General features: G+C 42.4%; 1 protein-coding gene across 2 annotated transcripts in view; it reads right to left on the reverse strand.

Annotated features, from left to right (window-relative positions):
- Positions 1-21,993, reverse strand: part of LOC135105025 (neuronal acetylcholine receptor subunit alpha-2-like) — a 41,197-nt gene continuing 19,204 nt past the window's right edge. For both annotated transcript variants that reach the window (XM_064012917.1, XM_064012916.1), the window contains exons 2-9: positions 16,578-16,735; positions 14,350-14,394; positions 13,231-13,340; positions 10,724-10,940; positions 8,638-8,833; positions 8,067-8,219; positions 6,258-6,445; positions 1-5,450 (exon numbers count right to left, since the gene is read on the reverse strand). In XM_064012917.1, the coding sequence (XP_063868987.1) occupies positions 5,184-5,450; positions 6,258-6,445; positions 8,067-8,219; positions 8,638-8,833; positions 10,724-10,940; positions 13,231-13,340; positions 14,350-14,394; positions 16,578-16,688 (1,287 nt within the window). In that variant the 5' untranslated portion in view covers positions 16,689-16,735 and the 3' untranslated portion in view covers positions 1-5,183. The remainder of the gene's footprint in view (positions 5,451-6,257; positions 6,446-8,066; positions 8,220-8,637; positions 8,834-10,723; positions 10,941-13,230; positions 13,341-14,349; positions 14,395-16,577; positions 16,736-21,993) is intronic.

Raw genomic sequence — 21,993 nt, forward strand, 5'->3', positions numbered from 1 at the left:
TGATGATTCTGGATTTTTATTGTTACTTTTGATTAGTAATGCTTAACAACATCCTGTCACAGGCACGCGGCGTGTGGTGTCACCAGGCAGGGCGCGGCACCAGCATCACACTGACTGGCTGCGGCACCAATTATAACAACACACACGTACAGCATACACGACTTCACCAATCAGAACACGGAAAGCTTAGGTTATATGCACGGTTCCACCAATCACAACACGAGGAGCACCCACCAATCACAACACAGATTACGTAACACTTCTCTCTCCACCAACAACAAAGATGATGCTGAAACCGGACTTATTCCCACCAATCACAACGCTGAACGGACACCAGGCGGGCTCTCTGCACCAATCACAGCACTGAAATCTCGTCTGTCCACCAAGGGGCGCTGTGACATCGCTGTTGCAGCCAGTGTTTAATCAATCAATACAGATACTCTTACAAAACGTTTTTTTCTCGCTGTCAACTCTTTCTGTCATTACGGCTTCTACATTGTTCTTTCCTTTACTAACCACACGATGACTTTCTCACGCGTTCTCCGCAGCGTAAAACATCGAGTTCTGCCAACTATTCCAAACACTGTTCACTTCCCCCAGATCACAAATCCAGTCACTTTTATCCGCAACTTTTGATGCTTCATGACTCCGAGGTTGCGACGCTTTAAATCAGATCGTATTCATAAGCCCTTAGGATTCTTGAGGACTATTTTCAAAAGCCTCAGATGTAATTTGCTGTGTTATTATGGGTGATTTCTTTTTCACCGATGTTGCAAAATCCTCATATTATTAGAACCATGAAAACACCCTTAGAAACCTCATTAACTTCTATTAAAGCCTGATGAAAGTAGTCGAGATAAGACACCAGAACGTTTGAAAATGCGGTCTTTGGTCAATCATTCAATCACAACAATTTCCATCATTACTGTCGAAGCACACTAAAAAGCTCAAGTTCCATCAGCACTAGGCGTGGACATTTTGGACACATTTTGTCAAGCGTGCTGGTGAAAGTCTTGCTCCACTCACCACACTCGTGCACCAACCTCCCTCGACACAATTTAATTATGGCGACTTCAAAACAACTTCAGCCCGAATTTCTCTCTCCACAAAAAACATAGTTATTCCCCAAGAGCAACCCTTGTCAGTATTATTGGGTTAGGGTGAGGCGCCATACAGGTGTGAAGTCTCCGTTATTAGTGATTATGAAGTATTTTTAGTTGTACGAGTTACTACTTAAATCCAGCAAATTAGGTACAATTTTCTTGATGACTCCGTTTTTGGATACATCTAAATAACACTTAACTTAAAGAATAATACATAATTACAATAATATTTCAAGGAATTTCATCATTTCTTCCCATACATATGAAAGAACGTAGCAAGACACAACGTTGGGGACTGTCTGTACATAAAGGCGGCGTGAGGGGTGCAGGACTGTGTGAGACCGCGTCCTGCGTCGTCTGCTGTAATTAAGTTGATGGATATACTGTGCTCTTTGATACTTACTGATCAAAAGAGGCACTTATTCGCCTTTGAAATAGTTATAACCATTGGGAAATTATTATGAAAACGAAAAAAAAAAAAAAAGATGGAGGAAATTGCACTAGATTGACAACTACTTTGCTTTGAAAGAAGGATTGTTATGTTGTGGAGGCATTAATCACTAGAGAAAAATGAGCCAATATTACGGAAGTTAATCAGTAATACGAAACAGAAGGGAGAGAGATATGGAGGTGGAGGAAGAGTAGACATTTATCATTTAGTCAAGTTGTCAACCAGCGGTGCGCATCGGGAGAGGAGCAGGACCTAGGAGAAAAGAGGAGGCAGGAAAGGAGCGAATCCCTGGGAGGAAGAAAGAGGGGAAGGAGCGTATCCATCAAGTTAATTAATCTAAAAAGACGATTCTAAAGGAGCACAAAGCAGCTGCGGGCATATTCGGCGGGGCGGGCAGCCAGCACGGCCCCGCCTCGTCACCCCGGGAGGGATTACGTCACTGTACAAGAGCCGCCGACCGGAGCTTGATGGACTCGGGAACAACCGTCCCTCCGCCACACCAGCAGTCGGGAGTCAAACATTGGGCATCAATAATGAGCCACATGTCAAAAAAAAAAAAAAAAAAAAAAAATACAGTTGATGGCCATGTACCAAAGCACGGCCATCATTCAGGCTCTCCTGGCACCGAATATTGGTCCCGCGTCGAAACAAGGCCATCGCTGAGGGTACATAACACTAATTACAAGTAAGGCCAGTGTAAGAGCCTTTAGTCATATTGAGGCAGCCGGTGAGGGCCACACGTCCGGGGGAAAGTCACTGCTAAAAAGGTCCATGATTTCAAAATGGACCACGGAGATAAAACCATTCATCCTAATTGGCCCTAAGAAGCCGTATTGGGCCGGCTGATGGGGCCATTCGACGCAGTTACAAAACAGTTTGACATGCTTCTGAATAAAGTCAGACGCGAGAGCCCACTCAGTTTAACAAATGCTGGAGAATGAGAAATTATGTTTCATTAAAAGGGCGAAGATTTAAGGGAATTATGACCGTGAGAAAACAAGTCGGCGAAAGTAAAGTACGAAGGGGAGTCATGTATAAAGATAACTTATTCATTACACTGTTACACACACAGCGGGCTCGACTCAATGGAAGGCCGCAAGTCAAAGCCACACCAAATATCAAAACTGGTACAGGCTTTGGTCATAAAATAGTGATAATATATAGTTGGGCAATGAAGCCACTCGTCAAAATAAAGCCAGGCACACGTATTATAAGTACATTGGTGGTAGTGTAGTAGTAGTAGTAGTAATAATAATAATAATAATAATAATAATAATAATAATAATAATAATAATAATAATAATAATAATAATAATCAATAATATTATTACAGTTTTGCTGTTAAATTCTACAGTGATGAATTACACCATTACCATTATGAGTTCCACAATCACAGTAATATAATATATTGAATTTATTGCCCTACTATGACTCCCTTTCACAAAATCTTCTTCTCAACAGTAAATAAATTCTCTGTCTGCCACCGTTCAATCCACTATCCAAGACAGGTCATTCTGGGAACAGCAAGGGCTCTCCCCTTGGACCAACACACTATTATCATTTATCACCATCATCATCATCATCATCATCATCATCATCATCACTAGTCCCTTTGATTCCCCTCATCAGCCAGTCATTCATCTATTCTATGCTGTCTCCAAAAAAAAACCATCCTATATTATCTCTCCATCTACTATAGCTCTCTGTCTGTCCTACTTTTTATTTTTCTTTCCCAGGTCAATTGAATTACATGCTCTAATTGCCTGCCTAGTATATATCACTGTACCTGTCTAGTCTAGCTCCACTGATCACTGGAGTATGTGGGGCTCCTCATCACACCAAGCTAGTGTTCCACTGAAGAGAAAACACAAAGCTGCAACTGTCAACACAAGGTTCACACATGCAGCAACACACTCCATCTGCTACCCCTCACATGATTTATGGCTCAGTCAGTGCTTCTGCTGCTGGTACCCTTGCTTCTCATCCTGCTTTCCCCCAAGAGGTGTCTGTCAGTGCATAATTCTCCATCCAATTTAAAGACTATTTGACATACATTGTAATGGCGGCTGCCTGTGTTCATCGCGAGCATGGTCATAATTCAAAATATTCATGACATCCCTGACAGATTGATGTGTCTGTAATGAGTGCAGCTGCTACACACCTTGGGAGTCTTTCTCTATGATGCTTTGAGTCTTGTTTCCTTCTCATAAACACTGATTCACAATTTGCAACAACACTGCCAACACAATGGAGGCCCCAGAAAAATCCTGCATCTGATAAGGAAGTAATATTGGTTGTGCAATAATGCTTTACATACATCCACGTCCATGATTGCAGATTTAATGTGCCCAGACCAATACCATTACTGGTGCTGCTACTGTGATTGCTACAATAATGCTCATACTGTTACTATTACTACTGCTATACTAATGCCAATGCTACCACTACTACATTTGAGCACACACACCTTTGCAATGCCCAGGTCAGGTCAGCAGGAAACCATCCCAACACACACTACAGTCAACCAATAGTCCAGCAAGGCAGAACCAAGGAAGGTTGGGAGGGTCACCTCTCCTTGCAGTGTTTGCACACAAACAACCTCAAGTCTGAGGCATACCTGCAGGAACTGAATAGAAGGCTATTAAATTAAACTAATACACATTGCAAATTAAATGAATGTCAGTCTTTACAGAGATATGGCTATGTATCTGTCTATCTATTTATCTACTTCTCTATTTATATTGATCTGTTTCTCTCTCTAATTATCTATATCTAAGCACTCATCCAAGGGAATAGCCACAAGAGAAGAGTTTCTATTTATTTTTTAAATTGTATACTAATCCTGTTCTTCTCCCTCATCCTTTCCCTCACATACTTCAATACTGTCTCCCATTTCACTGAAGATTGTACTTTTACACCCACTATCTCGCATCAAAGTTTGATATATTCTCCCAGTTACCTACTTTCTGCCATTCTCTCTGTGCCTTACAGGGGCAAATATGCATCCTTGAATAGTTCTATATACCCAAGCAGTGTGAATTTTTTCATTGCTGCTAACTTAGTACAGAACAGTGAACATAATATTATTAGGTTGATCGGTTGAGCAAATCTGGAAATATTGGCATAAATATTGTTATATCACAAACACCTTTGGGAAAATATATACCAAACTAAGGCACACATTAAAGAGGATCATATTTCATCACTGTAGTGACTTAACAGATTATGATGTGTTGTACAGAAGTAACTGTATGCATTGTAATTTATGAGTGATATCAATTCTGTCTGGTAAAGTACAGGACCACAGGCAAACAGTTATGTTGACCGTGCCACTCTCAGGTGATTTCCTGTGAGTGAATACAAATGATGGGTAAACAAGAGTTAATTCCATGGACACTAGCATCTTTTGTTTCTACTACAATACCACCAGTGATGATAATACTGTACCTTTATCAACAAAAATATTATGAACACACACACACACACACACACACACACACACACACACACACACACACACACACACACACAAATACTTATGCAATGGCTGTGAAATGTATTATAATCAGAATCACAAGACAGCACACAACACAAGGGACAGCCAGGGGAGACGTACAGACAGCCAGGCTCTAGAGCACACTGCTGTACGTGAGCATGTTGATGATGAAGATGAGCACAAATATGACGAGGCACAGGCGGTCAATTGCAGCAGCCAGCAGTAGGTAGTCCAGCCCAGAGTAAGAGGAGGATGAGGAGGAGGGGGAGGACAGCATGTGGTTAGCAGCTTGGGGACTGGAGGCATTGCTATTGTTGGTGTTTGAAAACAGCTGAGCACGGCCATTCTCCCCCATCTCTACCTCCTCCGTCTTGACTGACGCATTGTAGTTCCTCATGGACTGTTGGTGTTAAGAGAACACTGTCATGAGATTCTCTTATTTATCTAACTTCCTAACTAATTAATCATCTAAATCATTCAGCCCTTTTTCTGGTAAACTCTGGAATTCCCTACCTGCTTCTGTATTTCTTCCTTCCTATGATTTGAACTTTTCAAAAAGGGAGATTTCAAGTTACTTATCCTCCAGTTTTGGATTATTTTCTTTGACCTCTCTATAGGGACGGGCACTTTTTTTTTTACACTTTTTTTTACCCTTGACCAGTGCACCTCTTACATAAAAAAAATCTTTAATTTGCTTTATCGATAGTCAACATTTTTTTAATTTCTATTCTTGTTTGCATAAACTCATTTCCACAAATGTTCCCTTCACTATAGCTAGCAGTGATACCTGTACTATCATTGTTATCTCAGTCATTTTGAAATACTCCATTCATTTAAAAACTTATTTGGAGCCAACTTGTTATTGTCCATCTCTTCTGCCTCCTTCCTTCCCTAATTTCTTTTTTCTTATGTGAGAGGGTCACTGGTCCTGGGCAACAAAACTTATAAGTAAAAGGCCCACTGAGGTGCCAGTCCCTGAAGGAAAAGGTACACATTCAAATTCTCCAGTACTCTGCAGCCTGACTGTAATCTTACTACATCTCTTATGCATCCATATAATACACTAACACAGAATGGAATTAAGACCTAAATCCTCTCTGCTAAAGAAATAAAAGACTCTTAACATATCCTGAAAGAAATCACTAAATATTCCTTCAAATTCAAGCCAATGTCAGTATAGAACTCTGCATGAGCCAGAAGAGCTGACCTGCCAGGGACTGGGCACGATGAGGCTGCGGTAGTTGTTGAGGCAGAGACAGACAGACATGAGATGGAGGCATGTGGTGACTTGGGAAGAGAGTGGCGTGGCGTGAGGATCCCTGGCCAGGCGGGTGGTGATGGCTGTCACCACCACACTGGCCACCGTCAGGAGCAGCTGTTGACACACGAGCTCCACTGTGCAGAGAAAAGAAGAGGCATGGCAGGGTGAGCCAGGGTTAATGGAAGGGTTGTAAAGGGATACTTAGAGAATATAAGAAAGACAGAGGAATTTCAAAATATAAGGTGCTACACAAAACTGACAAATGTTCAAACATACTAAAGAGCATGAAAAGATGCATTAGAGCATACCACACTGCATCAGGAATAACAATAAAAAATATTATGAAGAACATAAAATCAAGACACTACACACGATAATGATTCTTCATCAAACTGTCACCACATGGATGCATCCTTTTCTTTCAACAATATGGATACAGCCTCCAAGGAATCACTCACATCTCATCTCCACACCACATATCACACTGGTACCACCCACCACTGCACCCATGACTGTGAAACCTGATATGTAGGAAAAGTGTACATGTTTTTGAGGTTTCATTTGCACATCTTGAAGACTTTACATTATCTAGACCCTAGAAATGCAAGAACAGCCACAAGAATCACATGAATAAAGACAATATCATTAAAAGCCAATAATTGTCCACACAGTCCACTGAACAGCCAAGTTACCATGTATAACTTGGACTATGAGATATCTGAACCCAAAGAACCATTGAGTGCCAGTTGTTGCTAATACAACTGCATCATAAATCCTTTCCTTGTTTTGGTCACTATCATTCCAATGTTTCTCAGCTATCCCCTACTCAGTGGCTGGCTCTTGGCCCACAGAATTCTATCATGCCACTCCCACTAGAGGTAGGTATGTTATGTCTAGGAATGATTGACTGGTTGCATTTGATTGTAAAACATTGTTTCATAAATAAATTCTTGGATAGTCATTTATTTTTAGGTTTTGGGTTAAGAGTATAATATGCATACCAAGCTGATTTGCAAGAGAGAAGTCCCACTAACTGGTAACAAGCAGAGAAAGTTATGCATTACTTAGTTGTGCATAATTAGTCTGTCTGGCCCACCAGCTGTTGTTGAGGTCACCAGCTGAGGGAGTGAAGCGCTGCACTGGCAGACGTCTGGCGCCCCATTAGTAACTACATCATGAAACTAAAGAAGCAATTAACACTTTTCTTTTAAAAACATGTCATGGTTTTCTTGACTGTGGACATCAGAGTGTATTTCCACAACAAAACAGCATTATATGCAACAAACTGCATGTTATCTTCAATAAAAAATGTTCACATCACATAACAAATACTTCAAGTAAGAAAATGAGGTGACTCGGTAGATATGTATAAAATCTTACCATTAATACAACCTGACAATATAGACAAACACTGAGCAATCTCATTACAAGATTAATTGTTGAGTAAAAGGTTTAAAGGCCAAGGGTGATAAAACTCACACAGGAGGAAATATTATAGTTACTGAGGCTGTAAAGACCTTTAGGGAGCTGTGAGGAAGCAGGAGGTGTCTCTCTACAGTCACAAATCAGTGCTGTGGCAGAAAACATTTACAAAAAAGTCCCCTCCATAGGATGAGGGGTACAAGACATGGCATGGTCCCATATCTAAGGACCGCCAAGTAACAGAGGCAAGAATTTGAGACCTTTAACAAAAATAATGATCTCCCTGGTAGCATTTGCCTCCCCTTTGGCATTTGTCTCCCCAGTGGTGCTCACCAATAAGTGGGGTGTGTGAGGGTGCATGGGACACTGTGATGGATGAGTAGGCAATGAAGAGCACGTCCAGGATGAGACAGATACCACCAAAGATGAGCTTCTCCCCAGCACACGGTGGCAGCAGGAACATGATGAAGGTGAGGATGCATAGTGCTGTGGGCAGGAACAATGCTTCAGTATAGAGGGAAGAGAGGAACATGTGGAAGAGGAGCAATAGTGTTTTTTTTTTTTTTTTTTTTTGCCCTTTCTGTATTTGGACATGTACACTGAGGAAAAATAACAACACAATGTGCTTTTTCACAATAGTGAATATATAGAGCTCAAACACTACACTCTGGGATATTATCTATTCAGTTTAGGCTACTATACTCAAAGATTTTGATTTGAACAGCTAGTTTATCAGTTAAGGAGACATTCTTTGGTAATGAAAGAAAAATGTTTTTAAAAGTATTGAAATACTGAGGAAAAATCATTATACCAGAGGCCTCCAGAGTGTTGGCTGCCAGTCATACTTGCTTTTCTACATAACTTGCCATCACTTAACTTTCGCAAGACAAGAGACAAAACTAACCCACGACAGGCATCTTGACAGTCCACTGGAAGGCAGGCGCATCCCTGGTAAGGACAAGGTACATCCTGATGGAGACGAAGGGGTCAGGGCAGCAATCAAAGTGCTCCTCATACCTGGCCATGCTGCTATTCACCAGCCTCCACCACCCTCGGGTCAAGTTCCCTCCATCCGGATTTAATCGAGTCAGTGCCTCCATCTGTGGGTGGGAGTGAGGAGTGAGGAGGATGCTTAGGACTGTGTGGGAGTAAGACAGGAGAAAGGGAATTGGTGGGGCTGAGAAAGGATTAAGGACCATGTTCTGAAACACTTGCACCTCTAGTTAAAGTTACACAAGTTTTAAAATGTCTTTTTTTTTTTATGGTTTTAGTGACCATAAAGTATGGTCACTAAAGTGAGGTTTCTAAACTGTTGACAGAGGAAACATTCTACAGACCCAGCTAATCATATTGGCAGCCTTTGAAAATAGTCATGGTGAGAGAGTGTTTCTGAAAACAGGCTAAAGGAAGAGGGGTGAGATAGAGCCAAGAGAACAGGTGAGTGTGGTGGAGTGAGGCAAGATTAAAAAAGGTGTTAGAAGTGTATGGGAGAAGCAAAGGTAAGAATGTAGCAATCTGTAAGTGATAAATATGAATGAACAGGAGAAGGGAGAGAAAAAAAAAGGGAAAAGACATGAGAAGGAAGGAGAAAAAAAACAAAAGAGGAAGAGGAAAAGAAAAAAGAGGGAAGAAGAGAGAGGGAAAGGAAAGCAAAGTAAGAAAAAGAGAGAGGGACAAGAAGCAAAAGAGGGAAAAAGGAAAGAAAAAGAGGAGAGGAAAGAAGAGTAGGGAGAGTATGATGATGAGAGAGGATGGAGAGAGGGTGCATTTGGAAGGTGAGATGAAGGAGGGAGAGAGGGTGGGTGGGAGGGAGAAGAGAAGGAGAGGAGGAGAGAGGGGGAGTGCCAGTGCCAGTCTTCAGTGACACTTGAAGGGCCACATGGCATACTAATACTTGATACCCCCCACCACCACCCCCCTTCACGGCCATGCTAGTGTGTGTGTGTGTGTGTGTGTGTGTGTGTGTGCGCGCGCACAGGATGATTTGCAGGACCACTTGAGTCTTTGGGATAATGGAAGGATGTTGTTTTAGATTTTACGAGTACTCCTGCTGTGTGTCCCTCCCCGTGCTTGTCTCTCTGTTTACAAAGACTGGCTCCTTGTTTTTGTATGTGGGGATGTTCTCTCTCTCTCTCTCTCTCTCTCTCTCTCTCTCTCTCTCTCTCTCTCTCTCTCTCTCTCTCTCTCTCTCTCTCAGTATGCATCACCAGCACATCCGCCTCACTCACATTATGCACCACCACAACTACCACCACCACCGATGACTACTAACATTGCTCTTCTCTCCTTCACAGCTCGCCACCACTGCTAATCACCACCATCACCAACACTACCAATCACCACCGTCACCACCAATCTTCACCACTTATTCTGCCATCACACACACACACACACACACACACAGAGAGAGAGAGAGAGAGAGAGAGAGAGAGAGAGAGAGAGAGAGAGAGAGAGAGAGAGATAAACGAAATGGAAGAAATAGAAAAGATATATTAATGTGCGGACCAATGACGCTAAAAACTACATATTTATAGAGGACACAAGAACAGTATGCGAAATGGAAGATGTTTGAATGATATATATATATATATATATATATATATATATATATATATATATATATATATATATATATATATATATATATATATATATATATATATATATATATATAAAGTTTCCCAAATAGAAATCTTATATAGAGGTATCTGGAATAGAGCTGAAAAGTGACAAAGGTAAGGAGAGTACATCAGTAATATATACATACATACGTAAATAAATAAAATAAAAACTTCCCCATATAAATACACACAGATCTGGAATAGACAAGAAGTAACAGGTAAAAAAAGCCTGTATCAAGTTACTAAAGGAAGGACAGGACAAAATACAGATAGTACAGAGACATCGACACAAGTTAATGCATCCTACAACTGGGTAACTACAATTAGATAATCACACACACACACACACACACACACACACACACACACCCTTGGTTTGTCTTCCACGAGCTCCAGGTCTATCCCGGCCTTATTGTAGCGCCAGGAGCCCATCTGGAGGGTGCAGTTGTGGTTGTCGTGGGGCCAGTATGTGAGGTCCACCACGCAGAAGTATTGCATCTTGATGCCCGCCACGATATGGACTTGGCCCGTGTGGGAGACATTGGCGAGGCTCTCTCCGAGGTCCTGGAACGCCGCGCTCTCCGGGCTGCGGACAACACAAATACAGAGGAGGGTTAATTGAGGTGGATATACATAGATTAGATGGGATTACAATTGCGGCAACACGTTTAGGCTACTATTGGGCCGTTTTATTTCATTACACTACGCCACACTGTAGTAGTAAAGGAAAACCAACAATAAATAGTAAAGGGTGAAACCTCAATTGGGACGAAATGATCCAATGCTCAGGAACTATTATGAAAGAAAGATAGAAAAAAAAAATGAAATCAGCTGTACGTATATTGTATGTGCGTTGTATGTTATGCAGAAAGAGTACGACCTAAGTTATTTTGGGAAGCCTTTTAATTAATTTGTGCGAGCATGAATCATACGTCTTCATTCTGCAAATCTTCTTAATTAACACCGCATCTGTTATGCAACACTTGGCGCGGTGCTAAACGCCTTCAGTCCCGCTTGGGGCTGCGCCGCCCACCAACAGCGCACTCAAGCCCTCCGTGCCGATCCTGCTGGGCCAGTATGCAGAAATGCTATGCTCTTTCAACACGACTATTTTCAAAGGCTACATAGATGATAAGACGGATTCTCAAGATTCTGTTAATAAAGTAGAAATTTTGTTAATCTGTCTCTAGAACTGTAAAAGCATCCTCAAAACCTGTGTAAGACCAACTATAGCCTTTTGAAAGTAATGGAGGTGTAAATGTGTGTCAGAATACGGGCCCTTTGCTGGGTTTCATCTGCAAAGCCGTCACTCCAAACACCATTACAACTTCAGTACTACCATCACACAAGATTCCCCTCCCTTACACTCAGCACATTGTTTTCACCCACTCTTGCTCTCCGCAGACGATCCTCTTCCATTCTTACTCTGCTCAACATCATCTCGCTCTACTACCTCCCTTACTATGCTTCCTCAGTTTCTTTCCTCCCTCCACGTCTGTCGCCCAAGGCACTTCTCATCTCATCCTCCATGCACTTCTTGTCTCATCCTCACAATACTTCTCATCTCATCCTTACAGTATTTTTATCTCATCCTCCATGCACTTCTTACCTCATCCTCCACGCACTTCTCATCAACCACCTCCATCACGTTACAATGAGTGGGGGATGGCGGGGCCTGGGAGACGTGACACAGATAATGTAGTGTGAAGTGGTGTGTAAACTGACTTGCTACAAAGATTAAGGTGAACATTTCTTCATGTCTCTGCCTCTCCTCCCCTCACGCCTCTGTGGCCTAGCATCCCCTCATACCAAGTAACGGTTCATTTATCATTGTATCAACTACTGAGGTTGTTTGTTGTTTGAAGCTGGCGATCTCACATGAAGATGGAAAAAAATGTCATTCAACAGTTCTGAAGACGAAATGACTGATCACTGGTGTGAATACGGGAAATATTTCAAGGTTTCAAGTCTGACTTCGAGTCTTTCTACTGAAAAAAAAAAAAAACTGTCTTTCAATAAAACAATAAGCGGTGTGTAGCAAAGAGGAGGTTGAACAAGACATGCTCCAGGCAGATCTGACTTAACCCTTGATCTTTACAACAGCTAGAAACGCTCCCGTGACTAACTGACACATTACACGCAACACTACAAAGCGGAGATAAGTGAGGCTCATTACACAACAATCAAGATAAAACAGAAATGTCTTTATAGCCTTGGCGCACACACACACACACACACACACACACACACACACACACACACACACACACACACACACACACACACACACGCAAACACACAAGAACATGAGAACATAGAAAGATATAGGAAGCTGCAAGCCGTCAGTCTACACGTGACAGTTGCTGCTTGAAACATACCCACCTGTATCTATTTCCACCTATCATCTTCATACATAAATAAATCTGTCTTATCTTCTTTTAAAGTCCATAATGTCTCAGCACTAACAACACCTGGTTACTGAGTTTATTCCAACCATTCACTCTATTTTGAAAACCGATTCCTTTCTAAAAAAAAAAAATAATAATAAATAAATAAATAAATAAATAAATAAATAAATAAATAAAAATAAATAAATAAATAAATAAATGAAAAAAAAATCACATTTCACCGTAAAATGTTTCCATCCCAAAGATTCTATAGCTTACGTGAACGTTTCTTTTTTTTTTCTAAGAAGTTTGTCACGTTTGACTCTCGTTATCTCGTTATTTATGAAAAAAATACAACTTACACTACATAATAATAAACTTTTGATGTAACAGCAGTAACAAATATTAGTACACTGTAACTATCAGAAGATGTAATTTGTCTTGTAATTTACAAGTCCTCCTGCTTGAGTTCAGCACTCCAGCACTCACCTATTGTACATGCTGATGTCCGGCTTCCAGATGGCGCTGTGAGGTAAGTCCACGTAGGAAATGTTCATGTACTTGCTGGGGTCCCACGTGAGGCGCGGGTCCTTCCACTCCTGCTCGCGAGGAGGAGCCGAAGGGATGGTTAGGGAGAGACAAGGACTAGTGTTACTATTGATGTAACCACTGCTGTATGTGATTAGTTCATCCTATGTAAAGACGCCCTTAAAGTAAAGTGATTGTAGATGTGGAAATAGACATTAAGAAGAAGAAAACGAAAAAAAAAATAAGGGAATCTGCAAGAAACCATCAGGCCTACACGTGGCGGCCCCTTTATGAAACATACCTATCTATTTCCAACTATCATTTCCATCCTTAAATCAGTCTTCCTTTAAAACTCCGTAATGACACTGACAGACTAAAAACTGGGATGTGCACGAAGACAGAAAAAAATGTGCGCACTGCGCTTCCATTGTGGTGAACTTGAAATACTGAAAGATATACCAAATGTACATCGTGACTATGCGACTTTGGCGAACCCAAGCTATTCTGCACACTCAAGGTAAACGAGGGAGAAAGAATCACCATCAGACCAGACAACTAAGAACCTCGGCAGTATAATCCCCAGCTGAGGTGAGGCTGTGGCGGCGGGACAGTCAAGGTCGACTAAACACCACTTGTACCACGGTGTTCATTATGGTCTGATAGGCAAATTGTGCACGCACGTGGGTTCGATTCCCTTTAGACGAATTTCCCACTTCTTAAGAACATGAGTCATAATGAAACTGCGAGTGAATTAGTTAGAAATGAGATAATTTATGTTGATACGAGCTAAATGCACACACACACACACACACACACACACACACACACACACACACACACACACACACACACACACACACACCTATTTACATAATACACATGCATATACTCATATACACAAACATACACACATACAACAAAACCATCAGGTCCCCGCACATGGAAAGGAGTCACTTTTATTTCAAGGCACACTGCACATTGAAGGTGACTCAGCCTGTAATGCGCCTTGTTAAGCTCAGGCTGCCCGGTGCATGTACAAGGGGGAGGCTTAACAAGGCGGCACAAGGCTGAGGGACTTACACAGATGAGCCAAGCGTCTGCGAGCACATTCTCCTGCTTCTCGTCCTGCAATGGAACGCAGAGGGAGAGATAGGTGAGTGCGAGGACTTATGCAAAACTCTTCTCGCTCCTCCTCTTAATCCTAATCCTCCAAATCTTCTTCTTCCTCCTCCTCTATTCTTTCTTCTGCTATTACTACTACTACTACTACTACTACTACTACTACTACTACTACTATTACTACTATTACCACTACTATTACTACTACTTACTACTAGTATTATACTACTAATACCGCTATTACAATTTACAAATCAGGATACGAGTACGATTAATAAGACAGAACGATGGAAATAAAAAATGCAACATGTGTGTGTGTGTGTGTGTGTGTGTGTGTGTGTGTGAGTACCGGGTTCTGAAACTAATGGGGATTTAATGGAGCTGTCCACAAGAAGCATCAATAGAGCTGAGTTTAGGGCCTCCAGTCTTCACTCAACCAATGCCCCACTCTCTCTCTCTCCCGCTCCGACCAGCACTACTTGAGCACGTGACGCGGCGAGAAGGACGAGGAGGACGAGGAGACCCAGGTGAGGGGAGACGAGACGAGGAGTGACGAAGTGGGTGGACAGGTGCATATGGATCAGTCAGTCAGTCCCCGCCCACCAGGTAAGGGTCGCAGGCATCCCGTTGTGGGTCAAGACGCGCCTCGCCCCCTTGCCCATGGGTGGCCGCCCACACACCACGACCCCCCGCATCCCCCACCCCAGCCTTCCCACCCAGTACCTGACGAGGGTCGCCTTAGTCATCAAGGGAACAAAAAAAAAAAAGAGTCTGATCAGAGTTGCAGGGGACCGGGCGCCGTCTGACCTGTTGGGCCGGTAAGTAAACAAGATGCTACGTGCCGGGCCCAGATGCCTCCTCCTCCTTCTCCTATACTTCCTCCTTCTCCTTCTTCTCCTCTTCCTTTCTCCACTTTCCTTGTCTTAACTCTGCTCCTAACCCTCCTCCTCTTTTTATTCCTCTTTCTTTGTCTGCTAATTTTCCTCCTCGTTCTCTTCCTCTTCCTATCCTTCCTCCTTCTCCTTATTTTCCTCTTACTACATTTCCTCTCTCTCCTAACCCTCCTCTTCCTCCTCTTACACTTCTTTATCTTCCTTTTCTCGGGCACCTCCTTTGATTCCTAAACACACACACACACACACACACACACACACACACACACACACACACACACACACACACACACACACAAAGCGGTGATACAAGTTTTTTTTCTTTTTTCTTATCACTTCTGCACATCAACGAGTACTAACAACAGCGGGAGGTCGAGGCAGAGGGCGAAGATAGTGTCGAGAAATCGAGGTGTGGATGAGAGCGTGGGTGAAGGAGGAAGGTAAGGGCGGGGTTGGCGAGGCGAGGGGCGGGGCAAGAGGCAAAGGGCTGGACTCCGGACTTTGCGGTGATTGTCAAGACTTCATCACTCTCCATCACCTCCATCATCACAACCGAGAGATCTATATGTATATGTATGCGTCTCTCTCTCTCTCTCTCTCTCTCTCTCTCTCTCTCTCTCTCTCTCTCTCTCTCTCTCTCTCTCTCTCTCTCTCTCTCTCTCTCGCCCGCTGATGATGAGGCGAGCAGCGGCGGGACACATAAAGAGAATAAAGAAATAACCGCGCAGTGTCTGCTATGAAAGTCTTGTGTTTGTCATCGCTGCCTTAGTTCACTGCTCACTACTACTACTACCACTACTACCACTACTACTACTACTACTACTACTATTACTACTACTATTACTACTACTACCGTCATCATACAATTTATAATAATCGTATGGTATTTTCTCATTTCAACATTTTCTTGCACTTTATTCCTGCACTTGTTTCTCTTTCTTCCTCTTCTCTCTCCGTCACCTAAACTTACACGTACAAAATACATTCTTTTCTATTTACCATCCCATCATCCGTTCCTTCCTTCCTTCCTTCCTTCCTTCTCGCCATGCACCTATCATAAATCTTCATTCCTCCGTTCTGTCTATCATCTTCTCTTCCTCCTTTCTCTTTCATCAGTACATATGCTTTTCTTCCTGTTTTCCCTCATTTCTTCCCTTCCCTTCCTTTTTCCCCATCAAACACCTGTCCTATCCCTCCCTTCCCTTCTGACCACAATCTGCTTTTCTTCCTCCCTTCCCTCCCATCTGGCCACGTCCCCTCGACACTCCCTCGGCGTTTCTCAGCCTCAGTACGTACCACAGTGATTTGCAGCAGCATAACCCTAATCCCGACCACAGTGGGGTAGGTGACAGGCGGCGGCAGAGACGTGTGGTCATACTCATGCAACAGCTGGCTCTTCAGTATCATCTCCGTCCGCCATCGTGACTTCAACCTCACCGAACACTCTGCCAGCTCTGTCGTGGGGAAGGAAGATGAAAAACATAAGAAAATAAGAAGATAAGGGAAGCTGGAAGAAACAATCCGGCTTACACGTGGCAGTCCCTGTATGAAAAATATCTATCAATTTCCACCAATCACTGTCATTCGTAAATTTGTCTTATCTTCTTTTAAAGCATCCTAATGACTCAGCACTAACAACCAGTCAGTAATGCACACGCAGTACTTTCTTTTTTTCTTTTGCAGTTTTACACTTGTTATATTTATGTAAAACGGTGATGGCTAGGTAAATGAATGGTTCTTTTTTTTTCATAAGGCAAGAGTCAAGGACACACCCACACACCCAAAAAGTCTGGTGAATTTGTCACTCACAAAAATAAAAAGATTGTCAATCTGAATAAAATAGATCAGAATAAACAGAAATAGATAGATAGATAGATAGATAGATAGATTGAGAGAGAGAGAGAGAGAGAGAGAGAGAGAGAGAGAGAGAGAGAGAGAGAGAGAGAGAGAGAGAGAGAGAGAGTATAGAAGACGGTAAGAAAAAAAAGCATACCTTTACTTTTATCACACACAGGACACGTCTTCCAATATAAATAATCAGAACTAATGGTTATATCGATCAGTGCCATTTTATCTCCACAGCATCACGCACGTGTCGCAATATATCCTTTTTCTTTTATTCCTTCTTTTTTTTTCTTCTGTCAGGTATGAACTTCAATTTTACCTATGCAATCTGGTTCGCCAGGGAGGAAAATATTGGGAGATCTGACGATTCAGTTCACCTTTCCGTGTTGATGCAACACAAAAAATTATCTCATAAGATACCTGTGATATTTTTTCCACCTTACTTTGTCTCAGAGAGAGAGAGAGAGAGAGAGAAATGGGGTCTCTCTCTCTCTCTCTCTCTCTCTCTCTCTCTCTCTCTCTCTCTCTCTCTCTCTCTCTCTCTCCCTGAAATCTAATTATCACATCGTTTAAAACTTTTTTCACTCGCTAATCTAAAAACATATATTGGTGCTGCGACTAATGACACGAGCTACATTGCCTCTTATTACTGTTATTATCATTATTACTATTATTATCACTATTATTATCATTATTATTATTATTATTAATATTATTATTATTATTATCATTACTACTACTACTACTACCATCATTATTACTATTATTAATATTAACATATCCATCAACACCATCATCATCATCGACATCATTATCAGTTTGTTTTTCACCAGCTAGTTCATCTCTTTCTCTCTCTCTCTCTCTCTCTCTCTCTCTCTCTCTCTCTCTCTCTCTCTCTCTCTCTCTCTCTCTCTCTCTCTCTCTCTCTCTCTCTCTCTCTCTCTCATGGCCAGTGTTCGTGTTCACATTAACTTCCAAGGTATATAATTCAGGGCTAATTTCAGATAACCGAACACGGGTTCCTAATAGTTTAAATGCGTTTTTAACACGGACCCAATGGCCTCCCCCCACTTCTCTCTCTCTCTCTCTCTCTCTCTCTCTCTCTCTCTTCTCTCTCTCTCTCATCTCTCTCTCTCTCTCTCTCTCTCTCTCTCAAACCGGTTTTCGCGTAGCACTCGTACATTATGCTGCTCACAGTTTCGTCCCCAAAAGATGACAGCAACAACAACAACAACAACAACAAAAACAACCAGCAGCAAAAGTAATAATAATGATGATAATAATAATAATATTAATAATGATAATAATAATAATAATAATGGTCTGAACGAAACATCCTCCCTGCCCCCTAACACACACACACACACACACACACACGCGCGCGCGAGAGAGAGAATGATAATTTGGCTTCTGCTTCTGTTGGTGACTCTCTCTCTCTCTCTCTCTCTCTCTCTCTCTCATACCAGGAATATCTCTTTCCGGGAAATCTGATAGAACCGCTTAATTATAAAGTGATTGGTGCAAGGTGACTCCATTAACTTGCTGCAACAACAACAGCAATAATAATAATAATAATAATAATAATAATAATAATAATAATAATAATAATAATGATAATAATAATAACAATAATAATAATGAAAATAAGAACAACAACAACAACAACAACAACAGTAGTAGTAGTAGTAGTAGTAGTAGTAGTAGTAGTAGAGGGAAAAGAGATGAAAATTAGTATAAGAGGGAGACAAGAAAGAGAATGATAACTGGAGGGGAGCGAGAGGAAGAGGAAAATAAAGACAACGACGAGGAGGAGGAAGAGGAGGAGGAGGAGGAAGGAAAAGAAGAGGACGACGAGAAGAACGAACAAAACAACGAAGAGAAGAAGAGAGACGACGAAGACGAGGAGGAAAGACGACGACGACGAAGAGAGGAGGAACATGAAAAAAAAAAAAAAAGAGAAGAAAGAGAAAGATGCCGAGAACGAGGTAGTGGTCGCATTCCAACTGATAAATTTAATAAATGAATATATAATTAGGCTAAATTATGCACGGGGCTAATTACCCGTCGCTCCCAAAAGCAGCCAAGCAGGACACGATAATTAGGAGGCGACAAAAAAAAAAAAAACAGACGACCGATAAACAAGTAGTAATGCAAATTAATAAACAAAAAGTGCCTCTTGGTTTAGCATTAGGTGTTAAATATTATGCTCTCTCTCTCTCTCTCTCTCTCTCTCTCTCTCTCTCTCTCTCTCTCTCTCTCTCTCTCCAAGAACCCGGAGACGCACTAACACAAGGCTGACAGCAAAACATCCAATTCTGACGCCTGATTGGACAAAAATTCGGTGACGTCACGCAGCCTGTCGTCGGTGCCTTTTATGATTGGTCGCCTCAATTTGTCACTGTTCAATGGCTAGCTGTGATTGGCTGACAGAGTGGAACTTGATATAACATCACGTGGATGATTTCTGTTGATGGCTTTATTGCCTGAAGAGAGAGAGAGAGAGAGAGAGAGAGAGAGAGAGAGAGAGAGAGAGAGAGAGAGAGAGAGAGAGAGAGAGAGAGAAAGAGAGGTGAAAATAATAAAGACGACGTGCCATTAAAAGAAGAACCAGGTCAGAGACAAGAACAATAAAAGGAAATTACAAAAAAAAACAAAAAAAAAACAAAGAGGAGGAGGAGGAGGAGGAGGAGGAGGAGGAGGAGGAGGAGGAGGAGAAGCCAAACAGGGAGCAAAGAAGAGGTAAATGGAAAGGAAAAATTCGTGATTCGTTTACCAACCAACAAAGACTTTTCAAGACCCATTCTGACCTTCAAACTCTCTCTCTCTCTCTCTCTCTCTCTCTCTCTCTCTCTCTCTCTCTCTCTCTCTCTCTCTCTGGATATAAATGAGAGAGAGAGAGAGAGAGAGAGAGAGAGAGAGAGAGAGAGAGAGAGAGAGAGAGAGAGAGAGAGAGAGAGAGAGAAGAAAGACCTATTGACTGCTAATAAAAATAACAATAGGAGGAAAGGCCAAGGCTCAGTGGCTAGCCGAAGGTCGCACGGGAAGAAGACTCGCTACATCATCCAGGATTCAAATTAACATAAGTAAATATACAAATAAATACAAGAATGAATGATACACAGAACACGAATAATATAATCGCTTCAATTTTTTAGTTACCAGTGACTCTGTACTGCGAGGAAGGTGTTAGATGTGTTATTCAATATACTGATGATCAAAGGAATGAACCAGAGTGAATTGAAGAGAAGTGACACGACGCAGCAGCAGACAAAAAAAAAAAAGTGCAAAACGACAACCACTAGAGTAAGATATGAAAGGCAGAAGAAAGAGAGAGAGAAAAAATAAAATAAATAAATAAACACCACCATTGTACACACTCGTTTTCATCCGTGACAACACCAACAACCGGTGCTACTACTACAACTACCGTTACTCCTACATCATCACCGCCATTAGCACCACCATAAACTACTACTACTGCTACTACTACAACCATCACCACTACTACTTTTATTACCACCACCACTACCACCACTACTAGTATTACTATAACCACTGCTACAAACAACAACAATAGCAGAAAAGATGATGGTAATGAGTCGAGTGTACAGCTTAGAAGGACAGGACCGTCTTGCCCAAATTTGGAAATGATACCGTGGGGCGAGGGGCGTGTCGCTGACGGGGATACGTGAAGTGGAGGGGGGGTGGTGGAGGAGGGGAAGGGGGAGGAGGGGGAAGAGTTACATCCCACTTGCCTTAATGGGGTTCTCAGGGCAAGTGGGCATGGAGGGGTCGTGGGTGATGGGGGAGGGTAGTAGGTGATGGGGAACGAGTAGTGGGTGATGGGAGAGAGGTTGTAGGTGATGCAGAAGGGGCTGGTTGGGGCTTGTGTGGGGTGGAGGAAGAAGGAAGGTAGGAGTGATAGGGATGGGGGATTGCTGGGGAAGGGGAGGAATTCGGTGTGATTTTGTGAAGGGGATGCGGGGATGTTAGGGAAGGAGAAGAGAAGAAGAGGTGGGGAAGAAGGCTGGGCAGTTATTGTGTGGGGAAGGAGGGTAAGGTTGCAGGGGATGTGGGGAAGAGACGAGGATGGTGTAAGAAGAGGGAAAGAAAGGAAGAAAAGGGTTATGAGGGAGAGGAGAAAAGAAATGGGGGTTGAAAGGGAAGCGAAATGGGGAAAATGGGGAGGGAGCCGGGGATGATAGGGAGAAGTGAGGCTGGGGTGGGCTAAGGAGTCGGAATGGAGAGGGGAATAAGGGAAGAGTGGGTGATAGGGAGAAGGGAGGCTGATTTGGGCTGGGGCTGTGGGTAGAAGCAGGGAGGAAGGGGTAAGGGGAGGCATGGGGGGAATGGATCAGGGGGAGGGACATGGGTGTGACTCCCTTAAATAGTATAAGGGAGGACACAGACTAGCCGTCTATGGGAGCGTGTCGCCGCCATTGTTCCTGCCACCATAATGCCGACCACCAGGGCACCACCACGCTGGCGGCCCCTCTGTGCTACACCACCGGGCGCCATTAGCACCACTACACCACTGCACCACTGGACCACCATCCATCACCACTGCTTCACCTCTGCATGTCAGGGACTCTGTCTAACACTATTTCAAGAAAACTATTTTGAGAGAGGAATATCGAGTGACTTACATAACTAAACTAACCAGGTCGATTCTATGTTGATTACGCTTTCTTTCTTCTCATGACTCGGTCTATTTTAAGAGAGGACCGTCAAGGGACATTGAGCTAAATTGTCCAAACTGACCTTTTTTTTTTGAGGTGAAGAAAGGAGACAATCAAATGATTCTTTTAATTCCTTGTAGTTTTTTTTTTCATATTCTTTGTCTAGCTTCCTTAATACAAAGACAAAC

This window comes from Scylla paramamosain, chromosome 11 (assembly GCF_035594125.1).
Source record: "Scylla paramamosain isolate STU-SP2022 chromosome 11, ASM3559412v1, whole genome shotgun sequence".
In the NCBI taxonomy this organism is placed as follows: Eukaryota; Metazoa; Arthropoda; class Malacostraca; order Decapoda; family Portunidae; genus Scylla; species Scylla paramamosain.